Source organism: Rhipicephalus sanguineus, chromosome 8, assembly GCF_013339695.2.
Source record: "Rhipicephalus sanguineus isolate Rsan-2018 chromosome 8, BIME_Rsan_1.4, whole genome shotgun sequence".
Taxonomy (NCBI): Eukaryota; Metazoa; Arthropoda; class Arachnida; order Ixodida; family Ixodidae; genus Rhipicephalus; species Rhipicephalus sanguineus.
Genome location: NC_051183.1, coordinates 10233112 through 10260992, shown reverse-complemented (window position 1 = coordinate 10260992; position 27881 = coordinate 10233112). Strand labels below are relative to the sequence as shown.

At 44.7% G+C, this 27881-nt stretch overlaps 2 protein-coding genes and 1 non-coding gene across 3 annotated transcripts; 2 read left to right on the top strand and 1 right to left on the bottom strand.

The window, feature by feature from the left end:
- Nucleotides 1–530: 530 nt before the first annotated feature.
- Nucleotides 531–19183, top strand: LOC119401323 (inositol-tetrakisphosphate 1-kinase). The gene is made up of 7 exons (XM_037668021.2): nucleotides 531–890; nucleotides 3358–3382; nucleotides 4581–4706; nucleotides 6638–6755; nucleotides 13647–14029; nucleotides 17644–17788; nucleotides 18179–19183. The coding sequence occupies exons 1-7, from the start codon at nucleotides 790–792 to the stop codon at nucleotides 18310–18312; spliced, it is 1032 nt and encodes a 343-aa protein (XP_037523949.1). The 5' UTR covers nucleotides 531–789; the 3' UTR covers nucleotides 18313–19183.
- Nucleotides 18113–27593, bottom strand: LOC119401321 (U3 small nucleolar RNA-associated protein 25 homolog). The gene is made up of 7 exons (XM_037668020.2): nucleotides 26917–27593; nucleotides 24823–24966; nucleotides 23424–23642; nucleotides 22815–22996; nucleotides 20961–21252; nucleotides 19570–19810; nucleotides 18113–18865 (listed from the first exon to the last, which is right to left on the bottom strand). The coding sequence occupies exons 1-7, from the start codon at nucleotides 27310–27312 to the stop codon at nucleotides 18321–18323; spliced, it is 2019 nt and encodes a 672-aa protein (XP_037523948.1). The 5' UTR covers nucleotides 27313–27593; the 3' UTR covers nucleotides 18113–18320.
- On the top strand, nucleotides 24164–24237 carry Trnas-gga (transfer RNA serine (anticodon GGA)). The gene has a single exon. It is a non-coding gene; the product is annotated as a tRNA-Ser (tRNA).
- Nucleotides 27594–27881: the final 288 nt, after the last annotated feature.

Here is a 27881-nt window from a genome sequence, read left to right as displayed (position 1 = left end):
ACCTGATAGACCTTTCATCGGCCCAAGCGCTCAGATTACGGATTCGCGACGAGAGAAGGCAAAGCAAAAAAGAAAGAAGAGGAATGTGGTTGTTTTGAACCAAACTCGAGGAATGACGAAATGATTGCGAAAATGTTGCGCAACGACAAAAGTGCGATGAAGCGATTGCGGAAAATCCGCGAACCACGATCGGTCACACGCAGCGGCGGCGTGTGTGTGTTCCATCATCTCACTTGCGAAACACTCCACAATCTTACGTTACAATCACGTACAAAAAGTTGTTTCGTGTTTTGAAACTAAAATATTTTTGCACTATCTAGCGAATAAAAATATTGTTTTTACAAAATACAGTGACAAAAATTACATAAACATGTGTATTATTATAAAACATAGATGGCGCTGTAAGCTGTTAAAGGTTAAATTTTATAGCATTTAGTTGTGTAGGTTTGAAGACAAAGTTTGCACTTGTGCGATGCTCAATAATCTGGCGATCTGGCTCGCAGCCTGACAGGCCAAGGCTGACATCGGTGTGCCTGCTGTGTGACTGTGTTGTAAGCCGTGCGTGCTTAGAGCAAGAGCGCCTGCCTGGTACTGCCCACGGCCGGACGCGTTCGGCGCATACGGCGTTTGACTGGCCCCCATCGGCGCGCGTGTTGGATTACGTGATGGCCTTCCGCGCAGCATCAGCACAGCGCGTCCGGTGCATGTGGTGACATCCGCCGGCTTGGAGATCGCTGCGTGCCAGACTATCCCGCAATGCGCTGACAGCCGTCGGCGGCGGCGTGCGACATGTGCGACATGGAATCCAGCGATCGTCCCCGCGTCGGCTTCTGGTGGGGCGACAAAAAGAGCCGCGAACTGAGCACCGAGGACTTCAAGCAAGCCTGCGCGTAAGCACGCCCCCCACCACACCACCGTCGCCCACCCCGCCGCCTCGCGCGCGGTGTGTCTTGAAAAGCGACTCGCGTTGCATACCGATCATCGTGGCGTCGAGATTCCACGCCGTCCGTCTAGCATTACTTGGCTGCCGACTATCGTTTGGCCGACGGGGTTCTCGGACGAGGCTGAGGGGCTGTCGCCACCTGAATAGACAGGTTTAGTTTAGTTAGAGCGGGGTTGAAAATTTTTGCGCGCCATTCTTGCACGCTTCTAAAGTTGTTGTTGCACTAGTAGCTCTACAGAGATTGAAGCCGTCGGCACGCTTAGTTTTTTCAAATATGTATTAGTTTTAGACGTATGTAAGTACAGATACTGAGACATCACTCATACCAGTAGTGTAGGCTGTGTTCATATTTTACTATTTCTGAGCCTTAAATGATATGTGACTTGGAGGTAATGCCACCGTATATATAGGACGCAGATGTTTACGTGCTGTGTTGTAACGAGAAATGTTATTGAAATGCCGTGTTTTCTCACCGCCAATTGCGCTGCAATTAAGTGGAAGGCAGAGGTCCTGTCGCCTGGCAAGAATTTGTGCTTCAACACCCTTCTGGTGAACGAATAAGTCAATGACTCTAACTGGTCCTGTTTGTGCATTGGTTAAGGGAATTTCAGCCAAATGTTCAAAGTTGCTTTACCACAGTGGTGGGCACATTATGACCTGATGTTTAAATTGCTAATCACCCCCCTTCCCCCCATAAAATAGTGGTGATTTTCTCGTTGTGTGCAGTTGGTACCTTCAATGTGGGACAAGTTTTCCTTTAAGTCTCCATCACATATTTAAAATTAGGTGGTAGTTCTTGAAATTGTGAGAGTGGCAAATAAGTGAGGACAACGTTTATGTTGGGTTAAATTTATGCTTCATTAATTTAATTAACTTTGCATGCAACACACATTTAAAATTATTTTGTTTTTATATATATTGCAATTACAGTTTGGTGATTCTAGCGGCGTGGTAACAGTTAATGTCATGGCCAGTGTTAAACAAATATGTCACATACAAGCCGCCACGAGCAATATAAAGCTGCAGGTACAGTACAAGCTGGAAGATGACAACCCATTTTCTGTACATTTTAATCTTGGCTACTCTTGTGATATTGGACATTTGCTTGGCGTTTCCATAGCCATAGTGCAAACAAGGCTCATTTAGGGTCATCCTCAGGATTCACTTATTTAACCAAATAGGTGTTGAAGTGCAATGCCGTTTGGGAATACAGGCGCTATGCCTTATAGTTATTTGCAGTGCATTTGGCAAAGGGGTTGCATGCATGATGCTTAGCGACTTTTAATATTTCATTGATGTAGACCATAACTGAAGTGTAACCCATAGTCTTCAAATTTATCTTCAAATTTAGTTACAGTGCTCTGAAAATTACTCATGATGTTCAACTCCTGTGACTCAGGGCCTTTTTCTCCTTTTTACACAGCTTATGTTGAGCCAGAACTGTGGAAATAAGATGCTGAGTTTCCAATCACCAGTAGTGGGTCATGGGAGAAATCGAGCCTAGTCACTCTAATCTGTGACTGTAGATGTTCAGGCTTGCCAATTCGTCCTCCTACTGAGATAACACATGAACAAGAAAAAAGATACAGATGCATGCTCTTCTGTTCTCATTTTATGTTTGCTCTTCTGCTGTCTCCTTTTTCATTTATCTGTGTATGTATGCCGTATGATTTTTGATAATCAGGCAGTTGGCACTTGCATTGTGAGTGGACGAGATATTAGGGTGAACCACTGCAGGAAAATATATACAAGCATCGTGCTTGTATTGTATCGTGCCTAGACAATGTACTTCTGAGCACTCTATGCCCCTTTTGATGATAAAAGTGCTTGCTACGTTTATTGTTGTTCAAGAGCACTGTTTGCAACTTATAGTTGGGTGAACTTTGACGTACCGAACAAACAGCACGAATGATAGATTGCTAGAAGACAATGTGGGCATCGGAACGCATCATTTTATTGGAGGAACAGAAATACACATGTGCAAGAAAAGGCAGGAATGTAGGGTAGCCAACATTGCAAACAACACAACTGAAGCTGTGGGTTATCTGGTGCCAAAATAGACAAAAAGCGAAGGCCAGCTGAGAACTGTTCCCAACTGTATCTGTCAAGCAGGCAAACTGAAGACACCTCTAAATGAGAAAAGCAATAGCAACAAAAAGGAAGTAATGATAAAAAAATGTGTGTAAACAGCTAATAACCAGAAAAAGTCGTAAAAATTGACCCAATGCTTATTGTCGAGACATGAAACCTTTGTCATTTGAACGGATGGCACACAAGTGGAACACTCCTGTTGGGTGAAATACTGAAATGCTCTCTGCTTGCGATGTTTAGGAATTGCACGGTGTTGCTGTATTCTTGTCTTCTCTGTGTGGTGTACTCAGTACACTGAAGCCTTTTATCGTGTTTTTTTGCAGATCCCATGGGCTGGAACTTGTAAAGGTATGGGAAACTGCCTTTTGATGACATTTGGGATATGCTTCATCCGTTTGCCATTAGCCCTTTGTGACACACATTATGATAGACCATCCATAAATGAATTAAATTTGTACAATTTGATGCCAAGGTATAGTGTATTTTATAGCAATTAATTGCAACTAAAACAATTATTTATTTTACTGTACAGTTAGTCATGCCATATTTCTTCATAAAACAAAGTCAATTACCCTCTAAAATTACATTCCATAGTTATCTGACGGCAAGAATTCCCAGAAAATGTAAAAACATTGTGAAATTCTTGCCGAAACACCCCACGTGGAGCATCTTGTTAAACATGGTACAGCCTTCACCAAGGTGTGAAGCAAACTATTTCACCCAGAAGTAACTTTGGGTAACAAGAATGTTTAATTTAGCACTATCTCAGCGTTCGTTGTCTCTTTACTGCCACTAGTGCACAGAAATGGCAAAAGTAAGTCACGTGTACAAATGTACACAATGTGTCACAAAGGGTGGTCATCCTGCTTAGTTTCATGTAGATGCAGGAGCAGTGTGTTCATTGTCGGTTTGCTTACATGAACATTCTGAGCTTGCTTGATTTTGGCAGCAGCCTTAGAGGATGCGTTGCATTGTATTGGAGGTGGATTTTGCGTTTTCCTTGGTGGTGAAAGCACAAAACCATACATTCCGGTTGCTCTGAAAAGTACCTTCGCACAGTCGTACATGAAATTGTTTGCAATGTTTGGGCCTTTCCACGAGCTAGTAAGCTCGTGGAACTCGGTTCCAGCGCAACTGGAAGGCAGCCGAATGTAGTCGCCCACAGTTAATCGGAAGTACAGCGCAGTCGATTGCTAAAGGGTGCTAAAGGGGCTTTAAAGAGTGTATTAACACCTTAACACCCAGCCTTACTGTCACCTTATCTTCAAGTGCTGGCAGGTGTCAAGTCAGGGAGAATTAGTGCCAGTACCACCAACATCACGTCATCTGCTGCAAAGCCAAGTGATCATACACTTGCCAAAGGGAAAAAATCCATGCAGCGGTCTGTGCTTTGCATGTTCGTCTGTGTTCCTGTTTTCATGTTGTATTCTTTGCGCAGTTTAAAATTTTGCTGAATCTATGAACCAACCAGACCAACAACATGCCTTGCATCATGGAAGAGTAGCTTTGAGCATACTTTCTGGTTTGTGGATGTTTCTGGTGGCAGTTGGACCTGACCAGGCCCCTTGAGGAGCAGGGACCACTGGCAGCCATTGTGCACAAGTTCTGCGACATCCTTGTCCGTGCTGACCATGGTGACAGCGAGTGCCAGCACATCACAGCCGAGTTTGAGGTATGTGGATCCACTAATGGTGGTACAACATGGCTGTCCAGATGATGCATAGTAAATAAACTCGCTGAATTTCATTACTCTCGGGAGGAAACCTCATGGGAACAAGTCCAACTTTTCTTAAAGGGCATTTCTGGTGTTTTTTTAAGCACTACTGTGACATCGCCGTTTTCAAATGGTACTGGCAGTCCTGTGACTGCAAAGAAGGTTCAATTTGCTTAGAAACTCTGTGGATAAGATTAAGTAACCAAGAAACGAGGTGTCAAAACCAAAACTGGTGGCGGTTTCATGCAACATCTACGGTGGTGTCACAACCATAATGTAAACACAGTACACATGGTTGCATTCGACAATGAAACAAGCTGTGCTAGCTTTTCAGACCTTGACAATGACGATTTGACCACTGCAGGATCATCACTTGTTTTCGTCTGCCTGCACGGGGAGCTATTGATGAAGGCTATGACTTCACAAACACAGGGTGGTCCACATTCAAAGGCATGATTCGGGAACTTACTGCCAATCTTTAAATTTCATTTCCTAGAAAACTAAATGACTTGCAGTTGTGTGGTGACACAGATCATTAGAGTACCAAAGAGAAGATAATTCACATCAGTCGACACATATCAAAATCACTGGGATTGCCCTTTAAACAGATAGAAATACGGAGTCCCTTTCATTACACTGTTTTGAATGAATTTGTTGAAAAATAAATTCTACCCATTGTTTACAGTGCTGTACAGTACTCACGTATTGAAATGTTAAAATTAAGGGCTAAGTAATGCATGTGCTTTCATTTCCTCTGTCTACAGTTAATGTCATATGGGCGTAATTATGACACAAATTGGAGCCTTTAGCGGCCATATTTGCAGTGACGTGACGCGGTTATCGTGAGCTCATAAGTCACTATACTGAAGATAGTGCACGTTTCAGTCTTGAGTAGTGTACGTTGTGTCAGTTAGATCACCTTAGGCAGATAGACATTATGTACAGCTTATCGTAAAAATGATTGCGTGAGCATTACAAAAGTCATGTTCATGAGTTATTCATGTAATGATGAGCAGTGTCTAGAAAAGAGAACTCGGGGACCTGATTTTTTCAATCATAACCTTATAAATCCAAAAGACAATGAAAAAAAAAAAAGCATAGGGGGAGTTATTTGTAGTTTTAATTGAAGCGTGGAAATAACAAGCTTAGAAGAAATTAATGTGGACAAAAGAACAAGTTACTGCCTGTGGGAGCTGAACCTACAGCCTCCTCATTGCACGTGCATTGAAAGCCAGAACGTGCTGCTTACTGTAGTTAATCAATTAATCACTTAATATTTATTGAACTACTACAGCGGCAGAACACGTAATGCTATCTCAACTCTTGAAGGGCACACGTTTTAGCTGGCTGCATCGGTTGTGTTGCTCACACCCAGGTGTGAATACGGGATTTTCTCGAGGGGGGGTGGGGGAACTTTTCATGGGAAGTCTGATACTTAAAGATGAGTACCGGGTGTCAACACCCAAGTTTCAAGGTCTAATTTACTTACGACTGACCACCTATCTTATCATTATTGTTAATTTTAGGACTTTGCAGTGATTTCGTGGCAATGTTTCTTTTTCTTTTTTTTTTGCGGACACGTGCACCCATAGTTTTGTCTGTTTTTTCTCCAGTATCTGTTCGTATACTTATTTTGTACATTACGTATGTTTAACTTTGTATTATTGTCATTTTTTTGCTTTCTTTTGCTCATGATGTGCAGTCAGTGACCAATGCTGAAATGCCCCTCCCCCCCATGCAGTACCCTCGTAATGAGGGCCTTTAGGGGTATTTGAACTATAATAATAATAACACCCATACTCGGCTTATACATTCAAAGATTAAGAGGGGAGTCAGCACATGCTCACACCCTGCCTCTAACGATGTGAAGAAACGGTCTTGGAACGCAGCGCTTTTGCCGGGCCCACCCGAGCGTAGTGGTCGTCGACCCCCTGGAGAATGTGCGCAAGGTGCTCAACCGCTTCCACCAGTACCGCCTGGTCGAGCAGAGCCCCTTGGCCACAACAGGTGGGGGTCTTCAACTTCATGCCCACTTGCGGAACAATGCAGAAGACGTACCTGCAACCCATATTTCTCTCGTGCTAGTGTTATTGCTTGCAATTCTTATCCGAGAGGTTCTTTACCATACATGTTCTTTACAACTGCTGTCACTTCCTTTGGCAAAATGTACTACTACTTCTACTGTTTGCCAAGAGCTTGGAGTACGCTGACGTGTAACTGCACTTTTAGGACCAATGGAGATAACATATCCGGCAAGTGCACGTGTGCTGTAGATCTCCATCACAGATAAGACAGCTGAGGCAAGGCAGCCGGCCAACTTTTGCTTCCTTGTTGACACAGCCATGTACGCGTTGCCTTCCTTTCGGCAAAACATTGTTTCAGCCGAACTGACACTCTTGCCTTATCCCTACCTCGCGTGACGTGGGAATTGGTGATTCGCCATTTAATGAACAAATGGTGATTACATGGACATATATTAGGCACAGGTTACGTGATATACATGCCACGTACAAACCATCACGAGCAAAATAAAATTCTAGGTACAATAAAGGCTGCAACGTGACCACCCATTTTCGTTACAATTTAATTTTGGCCGCTCTTGTGATATCGGACATTTGACTGGCATTTTCATGACCATTGCGTTAACAGGACTAGTTGGTGTCATCGATTCATTTATTTAACCAAATAGGCGATGAAGTACAATGCTGTTTGGGAATACAGGCACTATGCCTTGTACTTATTTGCAGTGCATTTGGCAGAGAGGTTGCATGCATGATGCTTAACGACTTTTAAAATTTCTTTTATATAGTAGACCATAACTAAGGTTTAACCCATCGTCTTCAAATTTACCGTAGTTGTTACTGTGCTCCAAAAATCTCAAATGATGTTCAGCTCCTGTGACTCGGGGACCTTTTCTTCTTTTTGCTCTACTTATATTGACCCAAAACTGTAGACATAGGCTCTAAGTTTCCAAACTGGTGGAGGGATGCTCAAGCCATCCAGTATCCCCCTGTAATCAGTTGAGGCAAGGCAACTGGCCGACTTTTGCTTCCTCGTTGGCACAGCTACGTACGCGTTGCCTCTCTTTCGGCAACACATTGTTTCCGCTGAACCGTCATACTTATCTTATCACTACCTTGCGCGACGTGGACACTGTACTGGAATGTTTGCGAATGTTGTTGTCACTTGCAACGTTGGGATCGGCTCATCCTAATCTAATTTATTCGCACGCTACGAATGGTGCGGTACGTTATCAGACACGGAGCGCCCCTGACTGCTCTGGGATGCGTCACAATGTCTTGCAGTTGCAGTTTAATTTTGCAGTTGCCAGACATGCTTGCCTGTGCTGTCACTGAAGCGTTGCTTTATCAGTTGGAAATACGCTCTTTAATCTGTTGTTTCTGCCCAAGCATTGTCACTCATGATGATATGGGATACAGATATCTCATGAAACATTGCAAGCTGATACCATGATTGCACCGTTTCTTGCTTTATGTCATCGAGGACATATATATAGTGAACATAATAATTAGCTTTGCCAAATGTTGAGGGTAAGAAAGCAGCTTCTTTTTTTTTTTATTTGTAAAATAGTATGTCAAATAAATATGCTATGGCTGAAATACATACTTGCCAAAAAAAAAGGAAACAATGAAGCAACATTGTATTCTGAGATTCATGCAGTCTCTGTCCAACAGCACATAAGGTCACAGGCAAGACTCGACAACAAAGTAGATCCCATTAAGATGTGTGCAGGCAGTTTCAAATGCTAATGGGATGCAGTGATGCAGTTTCCATGAAATAGTTTAACGTCAGCCCAGTTCTTTTGAGCAGCCTGTCTGTGCATATCGCACATTTGCACAAGTTTAATTTAGCTTAAAGAGCAGTACTACACTGAATGTTCCTTCCAGGTGTCATGCTTCTGTGTATGTCAAGGGCAATTACTCAATGTCACAGTTACAAATAAACACACTTGCTTATTTGCGTTGCTTGCATATTCTCAATTAATTATCGAACCCATGCTGCAAAATTGATTGTGCAAAGTGGAATAAGCAGCGTTGCAACATTTACAAAAAGACGAAAGAGAGGAACATCGCATGTGAAACACATCTAGCAACTGATTTAATGAAAACAAAAAGCACAAAAGGGGGTGTGCATTGTGGGCAAACAGTACATAAACAAGCATAGTAGCAAAAGCCACTCTAAACGCAAGCATTTTTCTTTTTTGTTAGAACATTGCCTATACATAATGGCCATATCAAAATGCTAGATGAAATGTGCGGCATTCAAAACCTGTGTTTACCTAGGCATGCCACCTGCGTCTAGCAGAGATAAAATTAAAAGGTCAACTGTAGAAGCACACAGTATGCTGTCGGGGAAGTTTGGTGCATGCTCTTAGTCTATCGTGCTCTCAGGCAGGCAGCTGGCATGCACAGATTTTGAGTGCCGCACATGTTTGATCTAGCAGTCTGATATGGCACTTATGTATATGCAATGCTCTAACAGAAAAAAATGCTCGGGTTCGGTCCAGTTTTTGCTCATACGCTGTTTGTCCATAATGCCCACCCCCTATTGCTTGTTTTTCTCTTTTCATTAAGGGGGGACACTGCGCCTGAAAACTTTTTTTAGAATTCTTTACCAATTTAAATCAAACTCGCTGAGTTTATGTATATTTGTGTGCTGATTTCAAATATGCAATTTGTTTCCTAGTACAATGTGTAGTTTTTGAATTCCATGTGCCATTTTGGGAGCCCCAGTTTGCCTAAAATGAGAGAGCTACAAAGTAATTAGGCACATTAGAATGACCTGGAATGAGTACAGAGTGCAAGAAAACAAGAATGGATGTTTTAAGCCCATTTGAACAAAAGTTGTGGCATGTTGAATATTTGTGGCTGAAATCCCAGCTTGGAGTAGACTAATTTGGAATGTTCATCGTGCCATAACTTTTGTTCAAATGGGTTTAGAACATCCATCCTTGTTTTCTTGCACTCTGTACTCATTGCAGGTCATTCTGATGTGCTTAATTACTTTGTAACTCTCTCAGTTTAGGCAAACTGGGGCTCCCAAAAAGCATATGAAATGTTTGATATTTTAAAAACTACATGTTATTCTAGAAAAATAATTGCATATTTGAAATCTGCACACAAATATGCATAAACTCCGCAAGTTTCATCTCAATCGACAAAGAATTAAAAAAAAATTTCAGGACCCATATCCCCCCTTAAAGCAGTTGCTAGATGCGCCTCATATGTGATGTTCTTGTCTTGCGACTTTTGCGAACTTATTCCACTAAAATATTTCAGTTTAGCCCCAACACAAGCTCTTCTGATTGTGCAAAGTGTACTATAATATTGTCACGAGGTCGTGACGTTGGCGAAGGCTGCAGTCGGCATGTCCAAGATGAAACTCTTCATTTGCCCAAACTTGTGGCCAGGAAACGGAAACTCAAACTGTAGCAAGGAATGCACGCTGTACACTGATAGTGGCGAACAGAGCGTCGGCCGTCAATAATCTTATCTGCGCCTAGGTGTGCCGGCATTTATACGTGTGGCATCGAACATTCGAGTCTTATCGCTGGTGGCTGCGCTAGTTCCAGAACAAACTCAGCTGTTCGTGTTTGCGCGCTCAAGCTTATCAGAAGATTCTAAAATAACCTGAAAGCTTCCCAGAAATTCGGGCGTGGTTTGTGAAATGCAGTGGCTATACGTGTAACGGATCAGTTAGTACATGGAAATACAAAAAGGAGTGCACGTGGCAATATAGAGCCAGTGGTTAGTTCGTTCACTCCGGTAAGAGTTCATGTAATGGATTGCCTTTTTGTTTTTTGTTCTTCCAGACAGTAAATGTTTAGTTCATTGGACAATCTCATGTGGCCTGGTATATTCCAAGTACGCCGTACTTAAGATACTAGTTGATTGTATGTACCTTACGCGCTTTTAACACGATATCGTTAAAGAGCTCGTTCTGCAGAAATTCCGGTGTCGGCGTTGGTGTCGGTGTTGTTGGTTGTGAGCGAAAAATCATCTTGTATAAAATAAACAATAAAAAAAATCTTAGGTTCGAGTGAGAATCGAGCCCAGGCCGTCTGCGTGGCAAGCAGATGTTCTACCACAGAGCCACTCCGTTGCTTGGAACTGCACTGAAATTAACTTTAATGCTTCACAAACATACGCGTCCTGTGTACAGCTGTCACAGTACGAGATGTAATATGGCAGTAAAACGGGGTACAAGTGTGCCATCGATCGTCACACCATGTGAACTGCATAATGAGTTGGTGGTTTAAAGCCGGCCACCCATTACAAAAGGCACACACATTACTGCGCGTATTCCCTTACGAACACGTAGTGGGTGCATCGCAACTTCAAAAAAGTATCGCACGCGTAATTGCTGCTGGTTTAAAGGGACACTAAAGGCAAATATTAAGTCAACGTTGATTGTTGAAATAGCGGTCCAGAAACCTCATACTGCAGGGGCGTAGCCAGAAATTTTTTTCGGGGGGGGTTCAACCATACTTTATGTATGTTCGTGTGTGCGTATGTATGTGTGCGTGCCTATACACGCAAGCAAAATTGAAAAATTTCGGGGGGGGGGGGTTTGAACCCCCCCAACCCCCCCTTGGCTACGCCCCTGTCATAGTGCTACTTTTATGCCAAGGAAGTGCCTAGTTTGAAATCACGCTTTCGTGGTCCGCATCGCTTTAGAGCACTTCAAATCACCCGCCTGAAAGCGGTATTTCGCACGTCACTGTTGCCGTGCCCAAAGTTGCCCGCCTTTACTGCGCGGCGGCGTGCACTGACGGCGTGCGCCATTCGGGCATCCGGCAACATCATATGCATGCGGTATTTTGTCGAACTTTCTGTCAGAGCAACTTTCACGAGCGTGCAAAACACACGCGGCAGTACGCGATACCGAAACTACCACTGAGACGCGACCGCGTGAGCGAAGCAGAGCGCCGGGCGAAGCGCAGTTCGGCGAAAACGGAACTTTTGAACCACGCGCACCGTTCCCCATGGCAACGCCAAAGAGGTTATTTTTTCCATGAATCAAACAGAAACAAACAAGCAGCATTTTATTACGTCTCTTGATGCATGGAAGGTTCTTTTTTTATTGCAGCTAGTTTGATTACTAGCGATTAAGTGTATTCAGACTCTCAGACGTCATCGGGGTCACTTCCAAAATGTCCCACTCGTGGCGCTCATCGTGTGATACATTTAGCTTAATTTCTCGGTAAGTAGGGCACTGGCTGTTGATAATATTGCCGTTTTAGATGTTGTCATACATTGAGCTTTTACTCTGACATAAATTGTTATTTGCCTTTAGTGTCCCTTTAAAGCATGCCACCCATTGGGCATACACATTAGTGCGTGCATTCTCTTACACACTCGTAGTGGGTACACTGTTGTCATAAAAGTGCTGTTGAAGAGGGCAGAAACCTTTACCTTTACTATAGGTATGGCGAGTGTGTGTGTGAGTGTGTGAGACTGGGTGACTGAACATAATGACAAGCGAAACAGAGCACGATAAGGATGGGGCCGGGTATCGCTATCACGTTCAACTCTTAAAGGCGAAGCTTAAATGTCCCCCCTTTTTTTTTTAGGAATGAATCTAGGGAAGCAGTGTTTGTTGGCAACAAAATTCTTAACCTGTTCTGCTGGTTTGAATTTTTCATGTATTGCTGAAGGTGCAGTACCTGTACTGAGACCACGTTTTCAACATACAGAATTGGCACTAAAGGGACATATGGCCCAGTGCATGATTCTATTTGTTCACCAACTCTGGAAGCTGGTGCAGTGGTGCTCTTTGTCGAGCGTATGGGTGAAGAGCTTGAAAGCATAGGACATTGATTGGTGCATAGAATGACAAAGTTGAGGTAGTTGGCAGGGATTCGTCGTAGAAAAAGATAGGCTTTCAGACATGTACACAAGAAAAGGAAAACAAACAACATAAAGACACTCCAAACTCAGAAGGTCTCACTGAAAGGTGGTACACATGACTTATCTGCACATGTTCAGAAATGGCAGGACCACCCACTAATCAGGGATACGTGCAGGCCTATGCTATAGTTTAACCCTTCAGTTGATAATGAGTGTTAGTGTTGTCTTTCCCTTTTCTTGTCTGCATCAGCGCAGCTAACCTTTAACACGAAAGTGCTTTATGCCAGGGTGCACCAAGGGTTGAAGCAAGTCATTTCTGTCCCGGAGTTGACATCAACAACATGGCGCGTGGTTAGCTTGGGAAGAAACTCAGTAAAAGACTTTCACTGAGCTACCTGGCAGTTAAATTGAACCTTCAGCTCCACGGCTTTTGAGGAAACGAGTCAGACACACTGACAGTTGCACCGCAATCGCAAACAGCTTTTCAGGCACAAATGCATAATGTATGTTTCCCACTTTGACAGGGATAGTGTCCCAATCTATGAGCAGTGCTGAAGCCTTGTGGGAATGCCTCGGCAGGGCGTGGCAGAGTCATGACCGCGTTTGACCAGCATGACACGTGAGAGCAGGAAGCACGACGCTCTCGCATGTTCGAGGCGCACACTATGAACTGTGCCTCTCGCTATCATGAATCTGAGAACCTTGCAACATATTGGACTGCAAAACACACTATGGAGTTGTACCGAAATCCTCAATGGAGATGTGGCACTGTGTCCATTTATGTCGAAGGCTGTCATGCTGGCCCACCAGCAATGCATGCCGTGCAAACTGTATTGCTGTATTTCCAACACAGCTGCAACTACATCTATGGTGATATATTTCTCTTTCTTGTGAACAATTCTGACAAAAAGAGGATCAATTATTATTTTTCTACAATGTCCTGGCAACGAATTTGCCTCGATAAAGTACTTTTATTCCTCGCGGTAGAATTGCCGTGATGCTTCATTTTAGGCCTGCATCTTTGCAGATTGGATATTTGTGCCGCCCTTTGTGGAGCTCAGTGGAACAAACGTGGAGGCCGATCGGGCGGTGCTTCGAGAGCGAGGCGTCCAGTTCCCTATTGTGTGCAAGCCGCTTGTGTCGCATGGCATGAAGAAGGCCCACCAGATGTGCCTGGTGTTTGGCGAGCATGGCCTGGCCGATCTGCAGGGTCCCTGTGTGGCCCAGCAGTTTGTGCCCCACGAGGGACGTCTGCTCAAGGTGTACGTGCTGGGACAGCGCTACCACCTCACGTGGCGGCCGTCACTTAAGGACTTTGTGGCCAACAACTCGCCAACGATCTTCTTCAACAGCCAGGATGTTTCCAAGCCACACTCCAGCTCTCCACTCAATGCCCAAGCTGCTCTGGATGTGAGTTCCTTTTAACAGCTGGTGGGTTGTGTGGCTAAAGGCCCTTTGAACAACTGATGGGTTGTGTTGCTAAGGGTCCTTTGAACAGCTTATGGGTTTTGTTGCTAAAGATCCTTTGAACAGCTGATGGGTTTTGTTGCTAAAGGCCCTTTGAAACAGCTTCAGACAATGCTCTAAGTAATGGTTTTGAGTAGTGCAAGTAAGTGAGGGGGAAAATAACAAAACTCAGAAGAGTAGAAGGGGAAGTGGTTATTTTGCTGAATTGTGGTTGTCAAAATGAAGCACCACCCAACAATGATAACATCACGATGATAACAGTTAGAAATTCCTAGAAGAAAGGCTTGACTGAGGTGTTGCGTGAAGAAGCAAAAAATGTGCAGTTGTGCGATAGCCAGACCTGTAACCGACTCCATTTTCATTTTGTGGCTATAAATGGGCAAATTGCATTGTACTACATAGCACATGCCAGAGTAGATAGTCTTTGGATGTCTTGCATGTTCCCTATGCTTTATGGCTTCTACATCCAATTGTACTTACACCGCAGCCACTGTCTTGGAGATCACTGGAACAGCGGAAGCTACGAAATCCACTTCGTTAGCACATTGTTAGCCATGAACCAGGTTCTAGAATGGAATGCGAGATATCACATCCCAGCCAGCTGTTGGCTGTTCACCATGTCCATACTATACTACTTCTGCTGTGCTTTGTGTTCACTTCAACATTTGTCCTTTCACCTACCTTTTGCTTAGGTGTTTTGCACAGCAAGATAAGTTAGTTATGCCCAAAAACTAGGCTTGTGCAAATGGTAAATTTTGGGTTCAAAGCAAATAGTGATTTGGTTGAATAATTTTGAATCAAATTCAAATAGATATATCGCATATTATAAAGAAAAATGAGCATATTTCTCGTGACCCAAGTAACCTGCACAATACTTTTTAAAAATTTAAACAAAGCATGTGCAAATGTCTCTTTTTGGTTGAAAGGGAAGTGGAAGTAACTTTGAATAGTAGCAGGATTTGACTATCGGAAGAATTAAAGTGATAACCTGTAGAATAAGGTACGTTTTAAAATTGATTATACTTAGAGCATATAAGCCGGTATAACAAGCTTTTAAACTGAAAAAATATTCGCACAAGCCTACCAAACACCAAAGCATTAATAGTAGTGATAGCGATGTTTTAGGCAACTACATAAAGTTCATACTAGGCTTGCGCAAATATTCGAGCAGTTCGAATATTCGAACAAATATTACAGTTTTCGAAATGAACGAATAGACATATGTAAGTCGCATGTAACCCCCTATAAAGCTGGTTTCACTGCAGTGGTGGGGTGCTATACCGTGAGTACAACTATCCAGGGAAAATCCGCACTGCCGCGAAGCCCCTAGTTCATACTAGGCTTGCGCGAATATTCGAGCAGTTCGAATATTCGAACAAATATTACAGTTTTCGAAATGAACGAATAGACATATGCAAGTCGCATGTAACCCCCTATAAAGCTGGTTTCACTGCAGTGGTGGGGTGCTGTACCGTGAATACAACTATCCAGGGAAAATCCGCACTGCCGCGAAGCCCCACTTCAAGGTTAAATGAACAAATTACCCTCACATCGATTCATCATCTTTTTTAAGTTTAAAAGCTCGTTATACCGGCTTACATGCTCTAAGTGTAGTAAATTTTAAAATGTAAAGTATTTTACAGGTTATCACTTGCACTCTACCGAAAGTAGAGCTGTGCGAATAGCAAAATTTTGGGTGCGAAGCGAATTCGAATATTGAAGTGTGAGTGAGAATCGAATCAAATATTTTTCGAATATTTCTCAAATATTTCTAGAATATTTTTCAAATACTTCGAAGCGAAATTGCAGAAAGAAAAGTTAGAGAGGATTCCTAAGCATATTCTTATGAGATAGCTTAGGAATTTCAGGTTCAAAACAGCATCAATTGAGCCCCCACCTCTGCCACATCTTTCATCTCCATGTTGGAACCAGCGTTTTCTTGAGTTAATATTGCGACCGTAGCAGAGCTTGAAAGGCAGCTTTGCCGCAATACCGGGGTGTGATGGGGTGAAGCATATTGAAAATCCAGAGACTACTTCCCATTGGACGTTGACTGTCTCTTGGCAAAGTTCGACCGTAACGGAGCTTGAAAGGCAGCTTTGCCGCAATACCGGGGTGTGATGAGGTGAAGCATACTGAAAATCTAGGGACCACTTTCAATCGGACGTTGTCTTTTGGCAAAGTTCGACCGTGACAGAGCTTGAAAGGCAGCTTTGCCGCGATACGAGTGTGTAATGTGGTGAAGCATATTAAAAATCTGAAGGGGTCACTTTTAATCGGGTGTTAACGGTATTTGTTTTTGGGAAGTTCGAATAGTTCGAATAATAAAATTCCAGTACGAATCGAATAGCAAACACTATTAGAAAAATATTCGAAATTTTGAATATTCGCACACCCCTAACCGAAAGTCAATTCGAAGTTGCTTCCACTTCCCTTTGAACCAAAAAGAATGACATTTGCACATGCCTGGTTTCAATTTTAAAAAATATTGTGCAGATTAGTTGGCTCATGACAAATATGCTCATTTTTCTTTATAATATATGATATATACTAGTATTTGCTTCGAACCAAAAATTTACTATTCGCACAAGCCTAGTTCATACATTTATTGGTTGTCTAACTTCCACTATCTCTTTTTGTGATGGTCGTCACACTATGAAGCTTTGGCTTGGCCATGCGCTTACGGTAGGGAGACGCTATGAAGGACAGACTACAAAACACACAGGACACAGTTTAACAGAACGAGCGCATTAATTTTACTCGATGTCTCCTGGACACATGCTTGTCCTACTGCATGCCTTGTAGTCTCCCCTGTAGTGACGATTAGCAATGCCATAACCACCTCAGTGCATTAGGATTTCACGTAGGCTCACTACACTTACCGTATTTAGTTTTCTATTGCTGGAGCCTTCCCAAGATGGATCAAGGCAGCATACGCTGAGACAAGCATCTGCTTTTCTGCAGTGCTTCAGCATCAGCAGCCAGTACTGTCCGCCATGCACTCACTCAGCTTACTTGTAATTGTCAAGACGTGATCGACTATAGTACCTAGTGTCGCAAGTTGCGATAGTTTGGAAATTATGGGTAAATCAAGGTAGCTTGAACTGCAATGTTTGGTCATGGAGTGAAAAAACAAGGCATTAGAAAGTATCATCTGTTGTTTATCAGGAAGCATAGTTTAGACTATCGAAATTGGCATATAAAAAACATCTTTGTGCAAAGGTTGCATCTTCATACACAGTCACTAGCCACATCCATTGAGCATCATATCCATATCTCTTCAACACCAGCAGTGTTTGTGTCGCAGATAACACAAATGTTTCGGGTGGTCGCGCTTCTGGGGCAGCAGCCAATGTCCACGGTTTCGTGCAGTTCAATGCACTACGTGGTCAAAAACGCAAGCATGCCATCATGCCAAGATCTGTACGAGGCACAGCACAATTGCGCCATTTGCCACAATATAGCCAGGGCAAGTCTTTCGAGGCAATCTCCTGGGGTAGCATGAAATAACATGCTGCTCCATGGAGCGACTACAGTTACAATCTTGCGACATCCAGGGGGTGCCCATGCCATGCCCACGAAAACTCCGGTTTATGGTGGACACGATGCGGCAGCAGCTCGGTCAGCGACTCTTTGGCATCGACATCATCGCCGAGAAGGACACGGGGCGGCTCTGCATCATCGACGTCAACAACTTTCCTGGTAAGCACGTGCACCATATTTGCATGATTCTAGTGCGCCACCAATTGTAAAATTGTAATGCACAGATAAATTTAAGAGAGGGAAATTAACAACCGCCTGTTCGTAGCATGAAGCCACAAGGAAATCCATACAGATTTCCTTGTGGCTTCAAGGTGTGGTTGTCAGTTTCCTTCTGTTAACCGTTCCGCCGCCTTGCGAGATTCTGCAGAACTGATTTGAGGAAAATTGCAAAAAATAACTTAATGGCGATTTCTCTTTTGAGCCAAATTGTAATGTGCACAAAAATTTGACGGCTACATTTAGCAAAAAAAACTGTGTGCACCAGAATCGTGCAAATACCATATGCCATATCCGTATAAAGAGGGTCATTGGGCTTTGCTTCTTTTCCAGGCTACGACGGGGTGTCAAACTTCCTGGACCAGCTGAGCGGCATGCTTGCTGAGCTTGTTGGCTCCGAGCTACCAGACTCTGGCATCGACACCTCCGATTCGTCTGATGAGACCCCTCGGCGACTGCACCACTGACCGATAACTCACTGACCTTCCGACACAAGCACGTGCACGTCGCGTTCGGCATGCAACATGCGCGCGGCACGCGAACTCCCCACAATGGCCGCCAGGGGCAGCGCGTCCTGGCGGCAGAAGAGGCTGGTGCAACCGCTGTTTCCAGTGGCTACCATGCGACAGAGCTCCGGGTAGAACTGTGGCAATGTCGGAAGCTCATAGAAGACGAGGCGCTGCACACCCTTGATTCGGTAACGGCGGTAGAAGTGGAACCGCTCCGTGTACAGCATCAGTCGCCGTCGGCCGGTGAAGAAGACTCCTCGCGCTCGAGACACCTTGGCGTCCGACGTGTACTCGCAGATCTGGCAGAAGCTGGCATCGAGCGAGCGCAGGTGGTTGCGCAGCCGGACGAAGTCGAAGTACGAGCGTACATACACCATGCAACCCTGAGAGCCCTCTCGCAGCAGCGGTGGCAGCACCTTCTCCGTGAAGAAGCGGAAACGTGCTTCGGGCACGTCGGCAACAGAGGCCGTCTGGAACCGCTGGAACACTTGGGCCAGGGAAACGGTCACCTCTGTTTAAAAAACAAGAAGGTTGCAGAAATTAATGAAAACTTTTGTGACAGCCAAAACACCATTCACGTTTTAAAGAAAAGTACACAGAGTCTAGTTCCAAGATGGATCAACTGCCAAAACACCGTACTGTCCCTAGGTCCGGATCAACCATGCTCTATTCTAGTGCAACCTGAAGTGGCAAAGTGCTGCAGTCCAGCCCAGCAATTGTGTCCACACTTCGTGACTGTGTTGAATCTCTTTATATATAATGAAACAAAATGCAGAAGGCAGCTTTGTACAGTGGCTTCCTCAAGTACATTAAATGTGTTGGCACTGTACAGTATAGTTCATCTTCTCTCAGGATAGTACTGCATTCCGTAGTTTATATACGTGTGCGCACAGTGCAGCTTTCATGTAGGTTTTGCTACAGCACATTCTTTTGAAGAGCTTTTCTGTGCCTGGCATCAAGCTGCGGTTGCTCCAGACACAGCATACTTAGTTATGGCCCTACAGTTATATGTTAAAAGATTCTTTAATATGAAAAGGCTGCAGTTCGGTACTTATGTTCTCAGTACATGCAAGCTGTACTAGTGGCTGTGGTGGCTGTAAACTCCTTGTTTTTTGTGAAGTCGCCACGTGTCAATGTAGCAAAAATGTTTGTCTTATACTCCCAAGCTAGCAATGAGAGATTTTCAAAGCCTCCCCAGCATCACTGTCTGCCTACCTGCAATGGAGCCCGGTTCCACAACGTTGGCGGTGCTCACCACGCCCGCATAGTTCTGGGCGTGCCTGCTCAGCAAGGCTGAGATGGGTGCCTGGGCCACGGCACTCAGCACCACTGTCTGGCGAAAGCGGCGTGCCCAGCCATGCAGCCACCAAAGGCGCACGCGGGAGAAATCAGCCCCATGCGGTTCCACAGCTTGCCGGTTCACATGCTCGAAAAGGTGCACCACGTGTTCCCAATTCTGCCAGAGATACACGAGAACAGACACAGTTGAAGCTGAAAAAGAAGTTACTTGTGACCTTTAGCCACTGCTCTTCTAGGAAAGAAGTTTGCAACTTGTAAGCATAGCAACTGTTCCTAATTTAGCTGGCCTGCCTTTCATTCCTCATCTACTTGACTGCCTGCTTTGCCACTAAGGTGTCACTAACCATCACCTTAAAAGAGTGGGTGGTGCATAAAGTGTGGGGTTACAAAAATGAGGATTCAGAATCAGATACTGTTCACTCCTTCCATGACTGCAGATGAACCACTGATGGCTGCAGTATCTGAGAATTGACCGTTCTGGCACATGAACACGCTAAGTGCGATAGGATAACTGTGACTGTAGCAGCATGTATGGTGTGCAATTGAGTAGACTGCAGTAAAATGACAAGCCAGCAACGAAAAAAGGGTCAATTGACATTTGATAACCCCACTCGACAACACTTACTGTTGGTTAGCCATAAACATGTGGACTGTTCACTACGTGTGATGTGATGAATGTACCTCATATGATGTATGCAATCACAACTGTGTACAGTTGGTCTCAATTGTCTGCTTCGTGTGCTCCACCTGTCACCTAACTGACACAGGGCCTTTTTAGTTTCAGTAGAAATGTAAAAAGTGGCACAAACAATGTTTGTGTGATTACGGTGCACATCATCTTCCTGCTACAGTTGACAGGCTTGCATTTCACAGTTGTCAGCGAATATGTGCCAGCAGTCCATTTAGCGTGAGCTTGAACAGTACTGGGCTACAGTTGCACATTAAACAAACTTGAGATGCAGTCGAACCGGGATATATAGAATCTGAAGGGGATCATGAAAAAGTTCTATACTATATCGAAAATATATTCAAGGGGCTTTTACAACTGTCTGATATATGCGAGTTCGACAATCTCATTTCATTGTACGGCAGGCTAAACGGTCAACTACCATCAGCCTACAAAAACTCGCCATGCTGGTCAAGTCGTGATGCCACCAATCTTCTGTTTTTGCATCCTTCACTGGTTACCAAATCTCTTCAGAAGTATTTTGGTATTGCACAAGCATAATTTCTTAATACCGTACAACTTAAATAATTTTTCCCTTCATAGCCACCATAGGTCTACTGTGCTTGGCGATGTCACTGACCTGCATGAGTAGCACATCAGCCTGGTCCACCACTACCAGCTCGAGAGAAGAGAGGAAGTCAAAGTCGCGGTCCTTCTCGCCCTCGGCACCCACCACGGTCCTCAAGCCCAAAGGCGAAGCCACCAGGATGTCCGAGGCGTAGAAGTCTCGGTACAACCGCAGACTCTTGCCCGACACGCTGAGGCCCAGCCGGAATGCATCATCAGTGTTGCCCGCAAAGGTCTGCTCGTAGTCCTCGGGACGCTCCAGCCAACGCTGCTTCTCCTCCTCACAGCCAAACTCCTTCAGGAACCTTAGAAGACGAGTCAAATGAGAGCGTTGAGGTATGCATGCACGTAGAAACCAAGGTCGGAAAGAAGACCGCATAATATGCACATTGCTTAAACAGGTACTGACACAAAAATTTTGGTTTCGCATTTTTTTGCTGCAATGTGTTGCTGGGGGCCTGTTAGTCGTAACACAGCACATCATTTGCTGCAGCGTATGACTGATAATTAATTACAGGCTCCTCATTACCGACCAGTCTCTGTTTCGGTTTGTGAAAGCTCCAAAAACGACAAGCCGCCGGGTGCAACTATCACCACCTAGCGTGTGCAATGCTCGACCACGTCGGCGCACAGAACTGTGACGCACTTACGCACGGTCCACAGCCCAGACAGCGCAAGGCAACCAAGAAGTCCTTTCAAACGGGTAAGCAGTATCGCCAAACACAAAACTTTCAACGCGTGCGCCGCGGCCATGGACTCGCGAGCAGCCGCCGAAAAGACTACACAAATTAGCTGCCGTCGTCTTTCTACAGCTGGAGTGTCAGTCATGCTCTCACCCGTCAGTTCACTGTACCCACTGCCTGGTCATTTTGTTCACCATGTTGGCTTTCAATTGGCTCTTGTGCTTGACTTCATTTGTGTCGTGCAGCTGTGGCAAGTTGTGTAAAACGGAGCAAGACGCCATGTCAGCTCACACCATGACCTTGAGTGTATTGTCGCAATCATCAAATCGGCCAATGGCCATATCCTTCCCCCTGAAGACTTAGTTGGGGCCCTTCAATGATGTAATTTGCCGAGAGAAGATAGGCCGATTTCTAGCAGTCTTTGAAACGCAATTGTAAATTCCCTGCCACATGCAGTGCTATAATATTTGCCTCACTTGCCAATCTGCCTGACCATGTTCAAAAAGTGTTGCAGGGCCCCTATAACAAGTGAACATTGTAACATGGTCAAGACAGCACATAAGACAACGATTAAAGAAGAGAATGCACACCATGAGGCGCTAACTACCTGAAGAGTTATTTTTTTTCCTTTTTTGTCAGGCAACTTACCTAGGTCCTTACATTGTAAAAATAATTTTGAGTTGCTTTTCATTTCCTTTACCCATTCATTCAGGGTATGTGCTAAGTCATTAGCGCTTGTGTTGTGTGTTCATTCTGTCCTTGAGTGACCAGGAAGGATGTGGTGAACAAAAAGAACATGGGGAATGAATGGGCTCAATTCTCGGTCCTTATAAAGTCAGTGACAGTGCTTACAAGATACATCTTCAGTTCACCTAACTAATATTATTTTAAAGACAGCCTTTCTAGGCAAGTTACCACCAACTTTGCATATCGTGTTTCCTACTTGTTTCTGTGGGCCATTACTGAAGATAGCATGTAGAAATATTTTCTTCATGCAGAGTAAAAATTATTACACCAATCTGTTGCTACTAAGAGCTGCCATAGGTGCTGATACAGCTGAGCCTTGATCAAGCAAGCATAGATATCACACAAAATATAAAACGTTTGTTAGCAGGTATTAGCATAAAACAGATATTTTTTATGCGACTTCAATATATGGAACAAATCTAAGTCAAGCCACTGACCGGGACATGTGACCCACTTCTTTTGCAGGCAGCAGCTGGGCAAGGAGCTTCACCGTGCGTAGAGCTGACTCCCGGAAAGGCAACAGAAAGAGCACCCGTGGCCGTGTCAGTCCCTGGTCTCGCATCTCTGAGCTGGCACCTCGACGCAGGCGTGCATTGTGGTGCAGCACGCGGGACCGACTCTATTGCGAGCGGAGGAAGGCAAAGCATTAAAACAAAGATGTCTCGTCATGATGCATCAGCACTTTACAATAGATAAGCTGTGCAAAGATGATAAGCTTAACTACGTGAATTATGGACGGCTGGAAGAACTTTACTGAGGTCGAATAGGTTGCGCTAGCCCGAAGCTTTATAATTATAATCCTTTAATTTAAGATAGACAGTTTTGGCAATGGTGCACATATAGTCCTTTGCCTAAAAGGTTTTAATGCAGTTTCAAGTTGCTGCAGCTTTTAGGTTGCCGTGGCAGCAACGTACCTGTAGCACCGGCCTGCTTCAAACTTTCTCCAAGTTACTATTTCTACAACGTGAACTAAAACAAGACACAATGCACCGCTTTATTTCACACTGTTTTTAGCTTGAAAGCAATCTTTCAAATGCAAGACCCACCTTGAGCACATGGTTGAGAGCGTGCAGGCAGTAGGCAGCACGCACTTCTTCGCCGTTCGCAAACGTGCGCTCGGTGAAAAGTAGATCCCTGTAGGAGCTCAGTACAGACAGCAGCTCCATCTGAAGCGGTGTCAGCATTTCAGGCACAGCCAGGGAACTCTTGAGCCATAGGCTATCCTTGCTCGAGGCTCGTGTGAGAGCTACCTCTCTGGTGTTTTCCTGAACAGCAGCAAAAACATCAAGGTGGTCACAAAGTGGAGGTGACTTTCAAGAGCTCAAAGATGACTACAACTCTGCTGTGGTGGCCTAGTGGTTATGGTGCTCAACAGATGATCTGTAGGTTGTGGGATCGAATCCCGGCTGCGACGGCCATTTCGATGGAGGCAGAACGCTAGAGACCCGTGTCGTTAGATTTAAGTGCACGTTAAAGAACATTAGGTGGTCGAAATTTCTGGAGCCCTCCACCACGGCATTTCTCATAATCGTACCATGGTCAGCAGGTGGCAAGTCTCTAGGAAATGTGCAATTCTTGTCCAAATATGAAGTGTTGGTTTTTGCAGAGTTTGTTTGTTGCAAATCAAATCAAATATTGCAAATCAGTTCTGCAGAATCCCGCAAGGTGGCGGAAGGGTTAAGAAAGGGAAAATAGACAACCACCCGTTTGTAGCACAAAGCCACAATATGTGTCCAGTTGCTTCGAGTTGTTGATGAATTCGCCCTCGCGCTGCCAATTGCTAGCTTCCTGGTTAGCTCAATTGGTAGAGCAACCGCCCCGGAAAGGTGTTGGTCCCGGGTTCGAACCCCGGACCAGGATGAATTTTTTTGGCAACTAAGAGGCATTATTTCTGAGACATCCATATGGATTTCCTTGCGGCTTTGTGCTACAAACGGGTGGTTGTCTATTTTCCCTTTCTTAGTCTTGTTTTCTTCAAGGCAGCAAATGCCTACCTTGGCTAAGGTAAGCAGCTGCTGCCTTGAAGTTGACTAGACCGCTTGTCGAATCCAGTGACACCCCATGTTCCAAGAATGTTTAATCTCTTGAAGCTTCCCCTGAACTTTTGCCTTATTTGTTGCCATTATGAAAGTTGACCTGCTGGGTGGCAAGTCCCATTCTTTATTCTAAGCCTGCAATGCAGAGAATCTGAATTCTCTGTTGTACAAGAGCAGTCGTCACAAAGTTTTTCAGTGATGCAAGCATTGTTTCAGGTAAACATATTGTGGACCACACGAACTGCCTTCTGGTACTACAGCTGACGCTGTCAGCGACCGATTTACTGTGTCTAGCGGTGCATTAATTATTCTCAAAAGCAAGCGATCTCATCACTCGTGTTACGCGCAGGCATATAGCAAAGTGCTCGAAGAATGCCACATGGTTTAACAACTACGCAAGGTAACCAACCTTTGTTTTTGTGACCCTAAGTCGTCCCACTGCTGGCCAATGCAGTTCTTGGCGAGTTCGTTCAGCATTTTCAAGGGGAAACTTTTCCCCTTCAATGTTCCACTCGAAGTGCACAGAGAAAGGATCATCTTGTGCTGGAAGTTCCTGCAGTTGTCAAGAAGGCACAGCAAAAACGCATCTTGTACAGGTCGTTTCTTTTGTCAGCAAGTGGAATGACATTCTGCAATGTCATTCCACTTGGCACTATGCCTCAAGTGAAGAAAACGGTGGTGCGCCTCAACAGACGTGATCACTGCACTGATGTGGAACACCCATGCGATTCTCAAGTGAGACATTGTTACAAGACTCCCTCAACATGCACTTATCTGCACCACTGTGATATGCTTTCATCAAGCTGCTACTTCTTGTAACTACACTGAAACAGTGTTTTCTTCAGTTGGGGCCAGTGCTGTGCTTTAGACAAGGTGGAGAGCAACTTGTCCATATTGGAAATATCCCACAACTAAACAAACCACGATGACTCGCATCAAAATGCCCAAAAGAAAGGTATATGTAGGGTCACACTAAGCATTCCTCTCTAGTCATTTTCACTTGGCACATGTCTCTGTGCATAAAGCCCATTGTGCCATTTAGTGAATGAACCACTGTGCTGTATAACACACTTTGCAATGCACCCTGCCACGGTGGTCTAGTGGTTATGGCGCTCGACTGCTGACTCGAAGGTCGCGGGATCGAATCCCGGCCGCAGCGGCTGCATTTTCGATGGAGGCGAAAATGTTTGAGGCCCGTGTACTTAGATTTAGGTGCACGTTAAAGAACCCCAGGTGGTCGAAATTTCCGGAGCCCTCCACTACGGCGTCCCTCATAATCATATCGTGGTTTTGGGACGTTAAACCCCAGATATTACACTTTGCAATGCAAGTCCTTTCCCTAAGGTACTTAGAAGGACATTGAAGGCACACAACAAATTGTGCTAGAGCGAAAGGTCAACCCTTGGGAACACCCGAAACACCAATATTATGCGCAGCAGTGCTTTACTAATCGAGAAATTAATGTAAACGTAAGACATGGTTTGCACCACCAGTGAGACATTCTGGAACAAGAGGCCACTGACATTGAACATCTTCAGTGAAATTAGTCGCTAGTACTCAAACAACCCACAATAATAGAGAAGAATGTAGTGCATTGCAAGGTTAAGCATTTCCTGGGCACAAAAGAAGCAGCACGATGTTTCTGGAACGCTATTTTAACAATCCATGTAGACTCAATATTCGCCTTTAGTGTCCCTTTAACACCTTTTATTCACTTTGCATCTAGCCATGCTAAAAATATCGAGACAAATCCTGTCTTGGTAATTTCCGACATCCTGCAGGGTAGCAAACCTGCCCATCTTTCCTTGCTTCCCTCTCCGACATCCTACTAACGGTTGTGGGAAAAGGTACTGCAGTCATAACCTACTTTGGCAGCAATGCATTTGAAGAACCTTTGGGATTGTAGCTTAATTTGGTATACATTGTTTTTATTTGCCTAAATCCACTGACGATTTCTTTTTTTATTCACAATACTAATAAGAATATGCGCATAGGCACAGTCGTGTGGAATTGTAGCATTCATAACGCAATACTCTGTTGCATGTGATAAAATTCACAATTCGCAAAAGCACAACGTTGATAACTATGGTAGTGCAAAGAAGCAGGATACAAGAAAGGCAACGAAGAGACGCACAGTGCTAGACTTAACCTAACCATGGATGGCAAACATATCGGAGGGAAAAGACATGAAAATTAATTTTTCACACTTCAGCTCATGCGCAGGTATTGCAGTCTCAAAAATTGCTGGTGTACTAATCGTTGTGCCCCTCCACGTCTTGGTTGCAGCGGTGTGCAAAAAAGTGTATAAGAACGGATTGTTGGAAGTGTGTGCCTCATCATCACTGCCTTTCTTGTGCCCGGCTTCTTTGCGCTACCACAGATATTAAAAAATATGTCATACCAACAAGCCCGCTTTGCAACTTTAATTGAGCACAAAGTTGGTGGAAGCCAGAAAGCAGTGGTCATTACAATGACGTTCCGTAAACATGACAGCTAGCTATACCTGTTCCTGCTCCTCGTCTTCGGCAACACTGCTGGCGGCGTCGTCGTCGTCGTCACCTTTATCTTCCAGCGGCCGATCGTCACTGCCCGCTTCTTCGGTGTCCGTCGATTCATCACAGCTGGCGGCTCGACGGTTACTGAAGGTGCCCAGCAGTTGGCACACGGCATCGCCACTTTCGCTGCCGGAGTCTGCCGCCGACTGGGAGCTTTCTTCGTCCACAGAATCGGCTGCTGCGGCCTCGGACGGCACAACGACGGCCACGCGATCGCTTTCCGACGGCCGATCGTTGGCCGGGTGGTCTTCGCCAAAGTTGACCCAATGCGTTCTGTCCTTCTTGGACAGCTTCGGAGTGGCCGCTGCTGCCCGCCGCTTACGGCCGCGCGCTGGCCGACCCATTTTTCACTTACCGGGCACGCTGGACGGGGTCGCTGAAAAGAGTCTCAGTAGAACTGTGAAAGCACGTCTCGGTGCACAACACGCTTTTCCACGTGCAGCCGGTACTCTACGCGCACACGCCGCTGTCTAAGCTGAACGGGTTTTGGAAATTACTTGAAGCACTGAACATATTGCCCCACTACTGCATGCTGCATTTACTAGGAGAAGCTACGAAACGATACCAGAGAACACCCGCTGTACGACATCAACAACCACACCACACGATGCTTTCTCCATGTCAAATTGCTTTCGGTCGTTGCATGATGATGATATCTTATTCCTGTTGGCCGTTTGTTGTCTCATTCCCGTTTCTGCGTTCGTCGTTTTTTTTTTTTCTTTTTCGCTATACTCTTTTAGTGTTCATGAATAGCCCAGCAGTCTGTTCTGCTCATATGGTTTGGTTAAGGAACATTGCGATGACGGCATGCGGTAATTTGTAGTAAGCGGAGGTACAAAGCCTCCGAAGTCGTAGTCGCCGTACTGGTTGTACATCTCTGTGGGCTCGATTGCTCCTGTTTACATGGTGTTTA

Coding starts and splice junctions, on each gene's coding strand:
- LOC119401323 (XM_037668021.2), top strand. CDS start 790: ATGTGCGACATGGAATCCAGCGATCGTCCCCGCGTCGGCTTCTGGTGG. Junction 891..3,357: donor GACTTCAAGCAAGCCTGCGC/GTAAGCACGCCC, acceptor GTTTTTTTGCAG/ATCCCATGGGCTGGAACTTG. Junction 14,030..17,643: donor ATGCCCAAGCTGCTCTGGAT/GTGAGTTCCTTT, acceptor TGCGACATCCAG/GGGGTGCCCATGCCATGCCC.
- LOC119401321 (XM_037668020.2), bottom strand. CDS start 27,312: ATGGGTCGGCCAGCGCGCGGCCGTAAGCGGCGGGCAGCAGCGGCCACT. Junction 24,967..26,916: donor AAGACGAGGAGCAGGAACAG/GTATAGCTAGCT, acceptor TGACAACTGCAG/GAACTTCCAGCACAAGATGA. Junction 18,866..19,569: donor GGAACCGGGCTCCATTGCAG/GTAGGCAGACAG, acceptor TTTTTTAAACAG/AGGTGACCGTTTCCCTGGCC.